Here is a 12,926-nt window from a genome sequence, read left to right on the forward strand (position 1 = left end):
GTTCTAATGCATATCTTCTGGGGGGTGCTTTGACATGAAACATTTTGAAAGAATGTGGGCTAGACTATAAATAAAGTTTGTCACCTTTGTCTTCGTAGGAAATGGCTTGTGTAAAAACCACTACTGTTGGAATGACTCGTGATGATGCTATTTGGCGCACGTACTAATTTATTTTAATTCAACATGTGTGTTCAGCGAGACAAAACGCTGCCACTTCGCACTGCGCTGCTGACATATTTTATTCAGAGTAAGACAAGGTGGGTGTGTGGGTGGGGGCTGAGTGGGTGAAAAAAGGCAGATTAAAGTGGGGTGTGTGTGTGTAAGTGCCATGCTGGTGCTTTCCCCTTAATATGTCAAATTAGAGGAGAATGGAAAACCCTCATCAACCGGGCATGAACAAGCCAGAGTTGTTCCATTAATTCATCTTTGTCAGAAGTTATGTTTATATTGGGTCTCCATGCAAAACTTGACCTTCCCTGTATGGAAAACATTCTTTAACATTAACAAGCAATGCAAATGATGCCAGATGACCTTTCTCTCTTGGTGCCCCACAGTTACTAGCTGTTACTCATCCCTGGTATGTGTGTGTTTATATGTGTGTGTGTGTGTGTGTGTGTGTGTGAGGGCATGCATGCCCATGTGTCCATGTGTAGAGCACCCGCTGGGAGATGTTTCATTAGCCAGGGTGGTATGCTCAGTAGCATGTAAACACTCAGCACAGTTTCGAACTCGTAGTTAAAAATCTGCAATGCCATCAGCAGTGTGGATGCTATTGCTTTGCACTTTGCCTGCTGTGCCACATTGACTAGTTTCACAACTGTGCGTGTGCGTGTGTGTGTGTGTGTGTATTATATTGAGAGTGCTTTCATACCAACCGCTTTGATCACCTGTCCATATAAGGGCATGCAGCTGGTATTAATTTATAGCATGTGTGTATTTCTGTGTCTCTTTATCTTTATGAAGGCCAAATGTTATGACACTGAAAACAGTCCTGGGGTTTATAAAGATATTTGGCATGATGTGCTCTATATTTTCATTAAAATCAGGCTCAGGTTTATGGGTGTGAGTCAAGGCTACCTTTAAATTTGCATTAATCTGGAGGGGGGGGGGGGGGGGTGTTTTTATGGCTTTGGTAGACAGAAACAGAAATTGACTCTAGAATAAATTTAAAATAGCAAAATCTGTGTGTGGATGTGGCCACATTCATGTGTGTCTATTGATTTGGGTTGTGTGCAAGAACACAAAGAGACCCCTGAGAGAGAGGGGTCAACAGCTGCTCCCCAACAACCAATCAATTGCAGTGTATCAGTAAACATTACACTCTCTCCCTCCCTCCCTCTCTCCCTCTGTCTCTCTCTCTCTCTCTCTCACACACACACACACACACACACACACACACACACACATACACGGACACATAAAGACAGCACTCTCTTCTCAAATCTGTTTCCATGGATACCAGATACAGGCGGCCAAGAGGGAGCAGTTTTCCAGCTTAAACTGTAAATATTGAATTATGATGGGGAGAAAAGAGACAGCAGTGCAGGGCAGCGTTCCTGCCTGAATGATCTAAATATCTGGATCATCCTTTCATCTCTATTCACCACTACAGGAAATCTGGTGCATCATTCATGCTCATCAAGTTCAACATAAAAAGATCAATCTGTCTTACCGATCCAGCCACTTATCTGACACTCTATTACAGACCGAGAGCTGCCCTCATTCCTTCATCTCTCCCTGCCATTTTGTGTGGAAGATCTTCATTCCCTCAAGTGGGATGCAAAGTAAATGCTTCCCTGTGCTTGATGTGCAGTGCATAAAAGTGAATTCAAACCACTCTAACCAAATGCTCGGCTCCTCTGTGGTTTGATCAATGGGGAAAGAGGAGATTGAAAGATTGAGATGAAGACGTGAAGAAGGAGGAAGAAAAGGAGTTCATTAATAAATGCTTTGGCAAATGTTTCAAGTGGGGCCACTAGAGAGAAAAGCTGAGAGGGAAAGCAAAAGTGAATGGCAGTAATTGATTTGGCATCTTTATAAATATAATAATCACTAGTGTCTGCGGAGATAAAATACTAATAACGCATTCATTCACACATTCATAACAAAGCTACACAGCTTGACTGCGCTGAGGAAAGCGAGTGAACTAACCTTGAGCTGACATTGTGAGCAGGCGAGACTCACAGTCAATCAGTGAGGGGCTTCTCTCAGGGAGTCCACTAATCTCGCAGGGCAGTAGAGGGCTCATCAGAGCTCAGAGACCCCTGGGACCGACAGAGGTAATGGGGTGAGCTGAGATAGTGGGAGAAGGAGTGTATATAAACGCGTGTGTGTGTGTGTGTGAGTTCAAGTCACTGAGAAAACCCCAGTCGAGTGTGATACAGATACCGACGTGCATAACTAAACTGCATCTGTGCACACATGAGCGTGTTTGTGTGTCTCGGAAGATGCGAGGGCCGTGCTGATAGAACGAGAAGTTAATGGGATGTGTGACAAGGTTGATTACTGAGGCCTCAGTGATCTGACTGGGTTAATGAAGTAAATGGCTCCTTGGATAACACACCACTGGGGCCATCTCTCCAGCTCCTGATATGCACAAACAAATCGCAATGGCCTTTTCTTCCTTTGCCTCCCAACTATGACTGCCCTCGCTGTGCTCATGGGCATCATGGGTTTTAAAATTAATCCCAGGATGCATTTCACATATTTTTCATTTCTAAGTTCTATTACAATGCCCTCCTGCAAACTAGAAGACAAATAAGCCTATATAAGGAGTAAGGCAAACAATGGAATATTTTCTGTATGTACAGCATTAAGACAGAGGAGCTCGGCACACAGTGTTCAGCCTCCTTGAAGGATTTAAGTGGCCACATGTAGTTTGCAAATACAGCCAGACTTACATATTCAAGGCAAGATACGCACACACAAACAAAGGAAGAAAAAGAAACACTGCAAGACTTTGTTCCCTATTTGAGGCTGAGATAGAGATTCTTCTAATGAGAGCGATAATGATGTCTGAGAAAAGACACAGACTGGAACAAAACAACAATACAGATGGGCGCTACAACAACAACAAAGACGCCCTAAATGCAGTTGACTGCGGACTCCCTGCTGGCTCTGTCTATGTGAAGAGGTGACACTGCGCCCATCCCCCTGCTACTTATAAGGACATTATCATAATGTTGGCTCTGTACGAGCTGAGCTATCAAGTGGGCTCATCTTGAAGTCGTCCACAAGCCCCAGTGTACACTGATGCTTCAGATGCCTGAGGAAGACAGTGGTGAACAAAAACATTTCTGCCCTAATATTAATTCAGACTGACAGCTCAGGCATCTAACAATGCAGCCCAGGACTGACAGCACCAATTTGACAAATCTCTGCGTTGGTTGTAAACACACGGCAGCACGGAAGATAATGATTGTCCTTCTGTTTGTCCTTCTGCTTTCTTATTGTCTTGTCACTACAGACATCTGCAAAGAATGAAAGGGGCAAAGTGAAGCATGTTTGTGGACTGTGTGCAGTTGATGTCTTTGCACTAAATCAGTAGTTTAAAAAAAAAAAAATAGATGGCCCAAAAGCTGGCTTATGTGCCACACTAAAAAAGAAAAAAGAAAAAAAGGTGAAAAGAAGGTCAGGATCTATTAGATGCATAAATAATGAATAATTTGTTCTGAGAAACAGATATTGTTTGTCACGGCTTGTGTGAACCTTCACACCTCAAACATCCACCCTACAACATCCTGTTGTGTTATAACTGTGCATGTGGTCAGATACAGCTGCGTTTGTGTATGTGTGTGTGCTTGTGTGTGTGTGCGCGCGTGCGTGCGTGCGTGTGCGTGTATGCACGCGCATGTGGGTGTGTGTGTGCCTGTGAGAAAGAGTCAGAAACATAAAGAAAGAAAGAAAAAGGAAAACTCCCTAGGTGACAGAATGCAGCCACTTCCCCAGAGACTATATGAGCAAAATGAGGACAGAAACCTACAGCAGGTGTGTGATACAGCACTGGCTACGATAGCGCTGAATCATTCATCCCCTATTCAACTCAGTGACACCATCAAGGGTATTTTTTAACCTTTAATTTCTGAAGTATTGACCCAATACTGTGCACATAAATCACTAAAATGTGAAATGGAGCAATGACCAACAAAAAAAGACAAAAAGAAGATCTAATTGATTTTTGGGGCATATTCTTGAGGTAAACTTGAGCTTTTGACAGTGCTCTCCTACTGACAAATTGCTTTTCCACTTCAGATTTCACTTCATCAATAGAGCTTGTATTCTGCATTTTGAAGAGACATGCATGGCTGCTGGTGGTGGTGGTGGTGACTTAAAAGAAATCTGTAGTCATTTGTGAGTGTATGTAACAGCATGTGTGTTAGATGCAAATTTTAAATAAGGGGCATAAATGTTTAAGAAGAAATCTCTGCACAGGTCACCCAAATTGCATCCTCTTCATACTCTTTTATAGACAACTGATCAGACCATCATAGCTGTGTAATCAGTGTACAATGTTTCTGAGGAAGAATTAGGTGGCCACATACCACACATACCCACGCGTGCACACACACACAAAAACGACATTTGGTCTCCATTTGTTGTTTACTGTACATTGTGTGAACACTGTCCCATCTGAAGCTGCTTTCCAGCAGCAGGATGTGGTGGCGCGACACGTCCTCGCTTAACAACACCCACTTCCTATGAGTTTGATAAACAGCTTTGTGGTTTCACTCTCCTCCTGCCCGTCAAACAAGAGGTATACACACACACACACACACACACACACACACACATGTATGCACGCACGCAGCCGCTCAACAGCATCACCATCTGCTAATGTGACACATAACCAGAGTGAGTTATTGTTGTGCATAATGTTACCCATGGTGTCATGTGATTTACTGTGACAAACTATACAAACGCTACCAGAATCACTTATATCTCTCTTCATTTGCAGCCTCATTGAGACACTGAGGGGAATGAGCACAACAATGCCTTTAAATCATGGCAGAATTAGTAGGTATCAATATGTCATATTTTTTTTAGAGCAAGTGATGTAAGTGGATCTGAGTTATATCTGCCAGTGGACAGTAATGTCCCACATTAAGCCTCGACCGTGAGTCCCTAAAGTTTGATGTTTATATGATGCCAGTAAAGACTTCTCTTCTCTTCTCTTCTCGTCTCTTCTCGTCTCTGCATGGTTGCATGGGCACATACAGTCCTGTCACTCACATCTGTGAGCTGTCAGATGAATGTGCACACATCTGAGAGGAGAATGAGGGGTGTATTAGGCCTGCTGATCCTTCACACCCCTCTTGTCAAACTTAACATAAAAATGAAAGTCAGTGGCGAGTGTGTGTGTGTGTGTGTGTGTGTGTGTGTGTGTGTGTGTGTGTGTGTGTGTATGTGTGTGTGTGCGTCAGCAGACAAGGAGGGTCAAAGGAGAAGAGCCATGCCTAATCCTGTGGGATGTGAGGGTATCTCAGTGTGTATGGAGATGAGATGTAGAGATGTGCTCAGTGGTGCATGGATCACAAAACCTTCCTAACTGACAGAAGAGACTCCCAGGAGACCAGTGTCAAACTCCTAACTGGTGAAAGAAAAATAAAGGGAAAAAAAAGACAAACTGTAAGGAACATAACAATATTGCATGTTGCATCATAACTGCAAAATGTTAGATAAGATAGAGGCAAATCAGATTGGAACTGATTTTTGTTTTGGTTTTTTGCTTCATTTATTATTAGAATTAGAAGTATTAGTAGTGGTTAAGCAGTGGTTTATTGATATTATTATCATTTAACAAACCTTTAAAATGCAGTGAAACGAAACTAAAACAAATAATACAGACTAGGTTATTTTAAAAAAAGCCTGGTTATTTATTTGGCTCCAAAATAGGTCCATTTGCTGTGTTCTCGGTGGTGTTGGATAAATAAAATCGATAGGTGTCACTGTTGTTCAATTTACTGTCTCTTCTCACCCGGAAAGAGTACACACGGACCTTTAACAGAGCCGGAAGCGCCTCGGCACGACACTGACAATTAACTATCATGGCGCTTGATGTTAAAAGTAGAGCCAAACGATACGAGAAACTGGATTTCCTTGGAGAGGGTCAGGTAGGTGGAGCAATATTTAAGAGAATTGTGCCTTTGCTTCTGTCTCCGCACGGCCTTAGACTGCTTTGTGCATTGCGTAGAAAGCAAGTTGGCAAACTAACAAAGCGTTAGCTGGTTGCTAATGTCAACAAAGCCTCGCTGGTCCATGCTGCTGTGCTCCCTGTGCCACTGAGTTCAATAAAATAATAAATAAAATATATTTGCAGCTTTGTGTGTGTGTGTGTGTGTGTGTGTGTGTGTGTGTGTGTGTGTGTGTGTTTTAATTGCTGTTTCTTCTCTACAGTTTGCCACAGTGTACAAAGCCAGGGACAAACTGACCGACACCATCGTTGCCATTAAAAAGGTAAAAGAAAGGAGCAATTTTCCGATTATTTAAACTGTTTAAACGGTATGTTGATGTTCCGCAATAAACACGTATCATCTTGTCAGATTAAGGTTGGCCACAGGACTGAAGCTAAAGATGGTAAGTGCTGGCTTACCACCAGTAACATTTTAATCAACGCACTGCAGCTCATGTTTATCCACTTTCTAATATAATTTCTTCTAAATAGGTATAAATCGGACCGCTCTCAGAGAGATAAAACTGCTGCAGGAGCTGCATCATCCAAACATCATCGGGGTAGTTAAACATTCACCACGTATCTTCATAATCTTATGTTACTGGTACATTGACCGTAAAGGGGAAAATGATAATCTGTATATATTGTGAGGAATCTTTTATTTTTACTTAAACATTTCTGTTTATTGTGTGTTGCAGCTGTTGGATGCTTTCGGGCATAAATCAAACATAAGCCTGGTGTTTGATTTCATGGAAACGGACCTGGAGGTGAGTCGAGACCCTATGGTCAGGAGTAAATACGAATATGAAGGGATTTCATACACAGTGTTTGCACTTTTAATGCATACCAAAAACGTGTTGCCAACAGGGAAGTTGCAGAATAGTGGACAAACTGTGGCATTATATTGTAGACATTAATAATATAACTTTTGGAGCTCTTAAGGTGACTAACAGACTTGATCATGTACTTATATTTCCAAATAATTGACTTGTTTTATTTATAGAAACATATTGCAGCACAATGTTGCCTAGAGGGTGCAGTATTGTATTTTAATTATTTATTTAATTTAATGATTTATTTTGTACCAATCACCAAAAAAAAAAAAAAAACGGAGAATCCACGAAAACAAGAGCAAGAGGGCAGACAAAGCAACACAAGTGTTCTCAGCTAAACTAGGTGTTACAAAGTCACTGAGGCTTTTATTTCTATGTTGTTTGGGGGGGTATAGTTCTCCCTGGATTATTTAAGCATACAAGGCTCCAAATAGGCGCCCGACAGTAATATTTCAGACACTAATGGAGTGATGCAAAATAAGATAAATGCACTTAAAAATAATCAATATCACTTTGCTTTTGGCTGCTCAGTGAATTGAATCCATTAGCGGCACACAGGAAACAAACAGGATGTACATGAGGGTGAAACTGGATGCTTATCTTATTATCGGTGCTAAAAGCCTAATTTTAGACCGCAAGGTTAGATTTCAGTCATAATGGTTTGTCGGGTACAGTTGTTGGAATCTTTTTCAAATTTATTTATTTATTTTGTTGCTCCATCACTTTACATGGCAAGGTACTCAGGGTACCCTTTTCAAGGATGATAAACCATGAAGGTTCTTGTTAAGAAGGTTGAACTGCTCTATCTTGGATCTGGTAGCCCATTTCTTCAGACAGATCTATTCCAGATGTTTTTGATTCTCTTATTCATTCAGAAAAAGTGTAATTTAATTTTGAGTGTTTGGCCTAGAGCTATATAAAAACATGAAGTAATGTATGGATATTATTACTAATGAAGTATCTGGTGTTACTTCTGACTCTTGGTCTCTGTTTCATTGTTTTAAGGTTATCATCAAAGATACTAGCCTAGTCTTAACTCCAGCCAACATCAAAGCTTACATCCTCATGACTCTACAGGGATTAGAGTATATGCATCAGCACTGGGTCCTGCACAGGGTAAGAGAACCTGCGCACAGCACTCACATAAATATGTGCATGCCTAATTTGTAATGCATATTTTGGGTCTTTCCTTTTTTTCCAGGATCTGAAGCCCAATAATCTGTTGTTAGATGGCAATGGGGTGTTGAAGTTGGCTGATTTTGGCTTGGCCAAATCTTTTGGCAGCCCTAGCAGAGTCTACACACATCAGGTCGTTACCAGGTCAGATCAGTCTCTTTCATTGCATTCTGCAGGGTTACTCTATTAGAAATTCTTCAGAGCAGCTAAGCTTAAATAATTTGGTTAACACAATTGTCATGTTTTCGTTGTTGTGAAACTAAGTGTCTCTCATGAGGAGATGACTTTAGGATTGGTTAAATGCAACAAAATTGCAGTACTTACAGTAAAGCAGAGCGAAGGTTGCACAGTCTGTAAAATCTGCCTCTGTTTGTTGTTCATTGATCTTTCCTAGGTGGTACCGCTCACCTGAGCTCCTGTTTGGTGCCAGGATGTACGGTGTGGGTGTTGACATGTGGGCAGTGGGATGCATCTTGGCAGAGTTACTACTTCGGGTATGTAAACCTTACTTCAGAGAGATGATCACGCAGTCGCAGGGGATGCTGCTATTTTCATATTTGTGTTAATGTCGCTCTCTGTATTGTAGGTCCCATTTCTTGCGGGAGATTCAGATCTTGACCAGCTGACTAAGATCTTTGAGGCTCTGGGAACACCCACAGAAGAAACATGGCCTGTTGGTATCTGTTTGTTTGTTTGTTTTAACAGTTTGTCCTCATTTTGATGAGATGTGGGGATCCTTGCTTACATTTATTGTCACCTCTCTCTGTAGGGCTTGAGTAGTCTACCAGACTTTGTGTCCTTCAAAATATTTCCCGGCACACCGCTGGAACATATATTTAGTGCAGCTGGAGATGATTTACTTGAGCTACTACAAGGTCTCTTTACCTTTAATCCTTCAACGAGGACCACAGCTACACAGGTAATAAGCTAAAGCATGGTAGCAGTTCCCAGTTTTATATTATTGAAGTAATTCTGTCTATGAATTTTTTTTTTTAACTTTTAAACCACAAATAAATATTTATATCATTTGATATTTCCTTTTGAGTAAACCAGATGTATGTGTTTCCCCTCCAACACTCCATGAAGCGTACCACTGTGTTCTCTGATCTTTATCAGCTCACCATCCATATTATTGTCCAAACACCCCCCATTCCCCATGACGATTGCTGGAACAGCTCCATCACTGAAACCCTGTTGTTTCCTCTGTAGCTCCCCGAGAATTACACGATCAGCTGGTGAAGATTCTCCTTTGCCAAGAATGTAATGCAAAGAGAAACCACTAGTAGACTTGTAAAACTTCACTTTACAAGACTTGCAAAACAAAAAGTAGCCCTTTCTTCTTCACGTAAATCATGAAGTCATTAAAATGAGTGAAAAAAAAAGAGTTGTGATCAAAGTTCTGTGACTGCACCTATAAAAGGCAAAAACCATACCCGAGTTAAATGTAGCGGTTACCCTCTTCAGTGCCATCTTCTTGTGCACCTCCACCAACTCCCAGTGCTCCCAGTAGTTGGAATTTCTCCTTTGAAGTTGTGTATTTAGCACTTGCAACTTGAATATTATTTTGGGGAAAAAAGTCATAGATTTAACTCCAGCAGATAGAAGTGTTGATGAGCAGCAATTGCATTAGTGTTGGTTAAAAAAAAAAAAAATGTTTTCAGTACATGTAAGCAGGGATGTGAAGGCACACTGTTGAGGTTGTTTGTTCTCTCCCAGGAGTCTCAGTACGCTCGTAGAATTCACTGTTTTCTGATCCAGAGCAGTGAACACTGTGCACAGCTGGGCTCTCCCAGTGGAAACTGGTTTATTCTCTGATCCCAGGAGAGACCCAGTTTTCATCACCTGTGACACTGGTAATGAAAACATGGTCAGTTTTACACAGGAATTGATGTTTGTGCTCTGTTTGACATCTGTGGTTTTATTTACATAGCACCAATTCACAAATCACCTCAAGGCACTTAATAACTTAAAATCAATCCATCCACTTATCTGGGGCTGCATCGTGGGAGCAGCAGCCTAAGCAGAGGTGCCCAGACCTCCCTTTCCCCAGCCACCTTCTCCAGTTTGTCTGACGGGAACATCAAGGCGTTTCCAGGCCAGCTGAGAGATATAATCTCTCCAGGGTGTCCTGGGTCTGCCCTGGAACACTTAGATACCTGAGCCACCTCAACTGGCTCCTTTCAATGTAGTGGGTTTACTCTGAGCTGCTTCTGAATGACTGCACTCTTCACCCTGTCTCTAAGGGAGAGGCCACCCACCCTTTGGAGGGAGCTCATTTCTGCCACTTGTATCCACAATCTCATTCTTTTGGTTACTACGCAAAGCTCATGACCATATGTGAGGGTAGGGATGTAGATCGACCAGTAAATCAACAACTTTGCTTTTATGCTCAACTCTCTCTACCACAACGGACCAGTGCAGCGTCCGCATCACTGCAGCTGCTGCCCCAATCCATCTGTCAATCTCCCGTTCCCCTTTCCCCTCACTCGTGAACACGACCCAGAAATACTTAAACTCCTCCACTTGGGGCAGGAACTCGTCCCTGACCAGGAGTGGGAACTCCACCCTTTTCCAGCTGAGGACCATGGCTTCAGACTCAGAGGTGCTAATTCTCTTACCTGCCACCTAACACTAAGCTGCGAACCACTTCAGTGTGAGCTGGAGGCCACCACCTGATGAAGCTAACAGAACCACATCATCTGCAAAAAGCAGAGATGAGACTGAGACCACAAAGCGGTCAAATGCCTTCTCCAAGTCCCCAAAACACATGTATAACTTATAATAGAGGGGCATGGCTGCGCAAGAAGAAAACCTTAAGGTGTAATGAGTCAAATTTAAATAAGTATGGATTTTGCTTATATGTGTTTATTTTAATTACTCTTCTTACATTTTCTCTTTTTATTGTTCTAAGTAGTAAGAAAACAAAGGGCTGCTTGGAAAAAGTTGTTTCCTACAGCTTTTTTGCATCTTTGATAATATCAGCTCTGTCACAGATCTGATGTTTGATGACAGATGTATCAAATGAACTCTGTTTCTGGTGTTTTTCTTTATTCTCCAGGCTCTAAAGATGAGGTACTTCAGCAATCGGCCTGGCCCCACTCCTGGTCCCCAACTCCCCCGGCCGAACTGCTCAGCTGAGGCTTTGAGGGAGAAGGAGACAGTCGGGCACAAGAGAAAAATAGAAGGCCTGGAGACAAGTAATGACCACATATTAGCACCTATTTGCACTATATGCCCCAAATCCACTGTGTCTATCCTTAATTCACAAAAGACCACCCTGTCTCTGATTTGCTGGTTTGGCCTCAGACAAATAAAGCCGGTCAATATTTTCTCAGTAAAGCTGTTTATATTGTGGTTTGAGCAGCAAAGATGGGAGGTGTCTGCAGCGCACGTCTGAGGCGAAATTTGAAAGGGGCTGAATGGTTTAGAACATCCCACTCTGACCTGAGTTTTATATAGCATACTGTGAGTTTTTGTCTGCTTCTCACTGCAGTTAGAAATCTAACCTAGCAATTCAGTGGGTGGTGGCTGCACATTTAGCTGCAGTTACAATTCGAATTCGAACATGCGCCCACAGTTTAGTGGCTAGTGGGGAGGGTATGTTTTACTGAAGTAGAGCCTTTTAGTTTTACTGGGAGGTTCAAAGCTTTTCCAGCTCGTCTGTGGTTTGGAAAATATCTGGGTTTGACTTTTGAAATGTTTAGAGCAGAAAATTTGCTTGTCGGTAGCACGTTGCTCATTACAGGCTTGCTTTGCACATGTGATGTACATACACAGTGTGGCTGCACAGAGCATACAAATCTGTGTAAATCTAGTGTTCCCTTTAAAAAAAAATTCTTTTTACCCTTGTTTAAATGATGTTTACAGTAAAACTCTTTCTATCATTTTCAGCTGCAATGAAGAAGAAGCTCATCTTCTGACCAGATGGGACCGGGTGAATCAGATGGTCACCACTGCGTGGCTCAGCTTCCTGTGTTTCTCAGGATTGTCCACTGGAATAAAAGTCCAAAACCAACAGAGGCCGTCTCATGTGTGGTTGACTTTAGGATATTTTAGAAGTTGTAGCCAGCGTATGGGAATCGTTATCTCTAAAATATTGAAGATGCTGCTGTGTCCAGATGGCCAGCGATTGATCTGCTGCAGAGGTCTGTTGGCTCTGGTCGTCCTTCACTGATACTTAGACTCTGGCAGCCTGCAGGAATACGTCTGTTTATGTGGCTGAAAAGAAAAACAAACCAACATGTAATGATTTATTTCATGTAAAGTTATTTTTTATTATTATTTTGTATGTCAAAGCAATAAAAGGTGCATATGCACATGTTGAAGTTTCCTGTTGTGCTTTGAGGTGTGCTTATTGCACATTCTGTATAATGACAATCAAGGTATTCTGTTCTATTCATAAGGCAAAAAAGTGACAACCAAAATCTTCCCAAGGGTTGTGAGTTCACTTGGTAATACCCATGCAGTCTGCACAATACAGACTGATTTCACTTTACTTGTGCTCAGTGTTTCAGTGAGAGACTGGTGGCCTGAAACAAGAACACCGGCTTTAGGGCACACACGGTGACACCACATTGTTTGATGTAAATTAAACTCAGCCTGCAGAGGGCTGAATTCAAAGGCACCCTGAGAAAGTGAAAAAAATGATGCGGCAGGCTAGTCCATTTTATAGAACTTTAAATATTGCAGCAACTCAAAATGGTACTCAGTAGTTTGTAAGGCCCCCAGGTGCTCGTATGTATGCCTGA

At 42.0% G+C, this 12,926-nt stretch overlaps 1 protein-coding gene across 1 annotated transcript; it reads left to right on the top strand.

Annotated features, from left to right (window-relative positions):
- Nucleotides 1–5,969: 5,969 nt before the first annotated feature.
- Nucleotides 5,970–12,480, top strand: cdk7 (cyclin-dependent kinase 7). Its single transcript, XM_030737535.1, has 12 exons — nucleotides 5,970–6,110; nucleotides 6,394–6,453; nucleotides 6,540–6,573; nucleotides 6,662–6,729; nucleotides 6,868–6,936; nucleotides 8,008–8,118; nucleotides 8,204–8,322; nucleotides 8,573–8,672; nucleotides 8,765–8,851; nucleotides 8,948–9,097; nucleotides 11,237–11,375; nucleotides 12,070–12,480. The coding sequence occupies exons 1-12, from the start codon at nucleotides 6,045–6,047 to the stop codon at nucleotides 12,096–12,098; spliced, it is 1,032 nt and encodes a 343-aa protein (XP_030593395.1). The 5' UTR covers nucleotides 5,970–6,044; the 3' UTR covers nucleotides 12,099–12,480.
- The last annotated feature ends 446 nt before the right edge of the window (nucleotides 12,481–12,926 follow it).

This window comes from Archocentrus centrarchus, chromosome 9, assembly GCF_007364275.1.
Source record: "Archocentrus centrarchus isolate MPI-CPG fArcCen1 chromosome 9, fArcCen1, whole genome shotgun sequence".
NCBI classification, from domain to species: domain Eukaryota; kingdom Metazoa; phylum Chordata; class Actinopteri; order Cichliformes; family Cichlidae; genus Archocentrus; species Archocentrus centrarchus.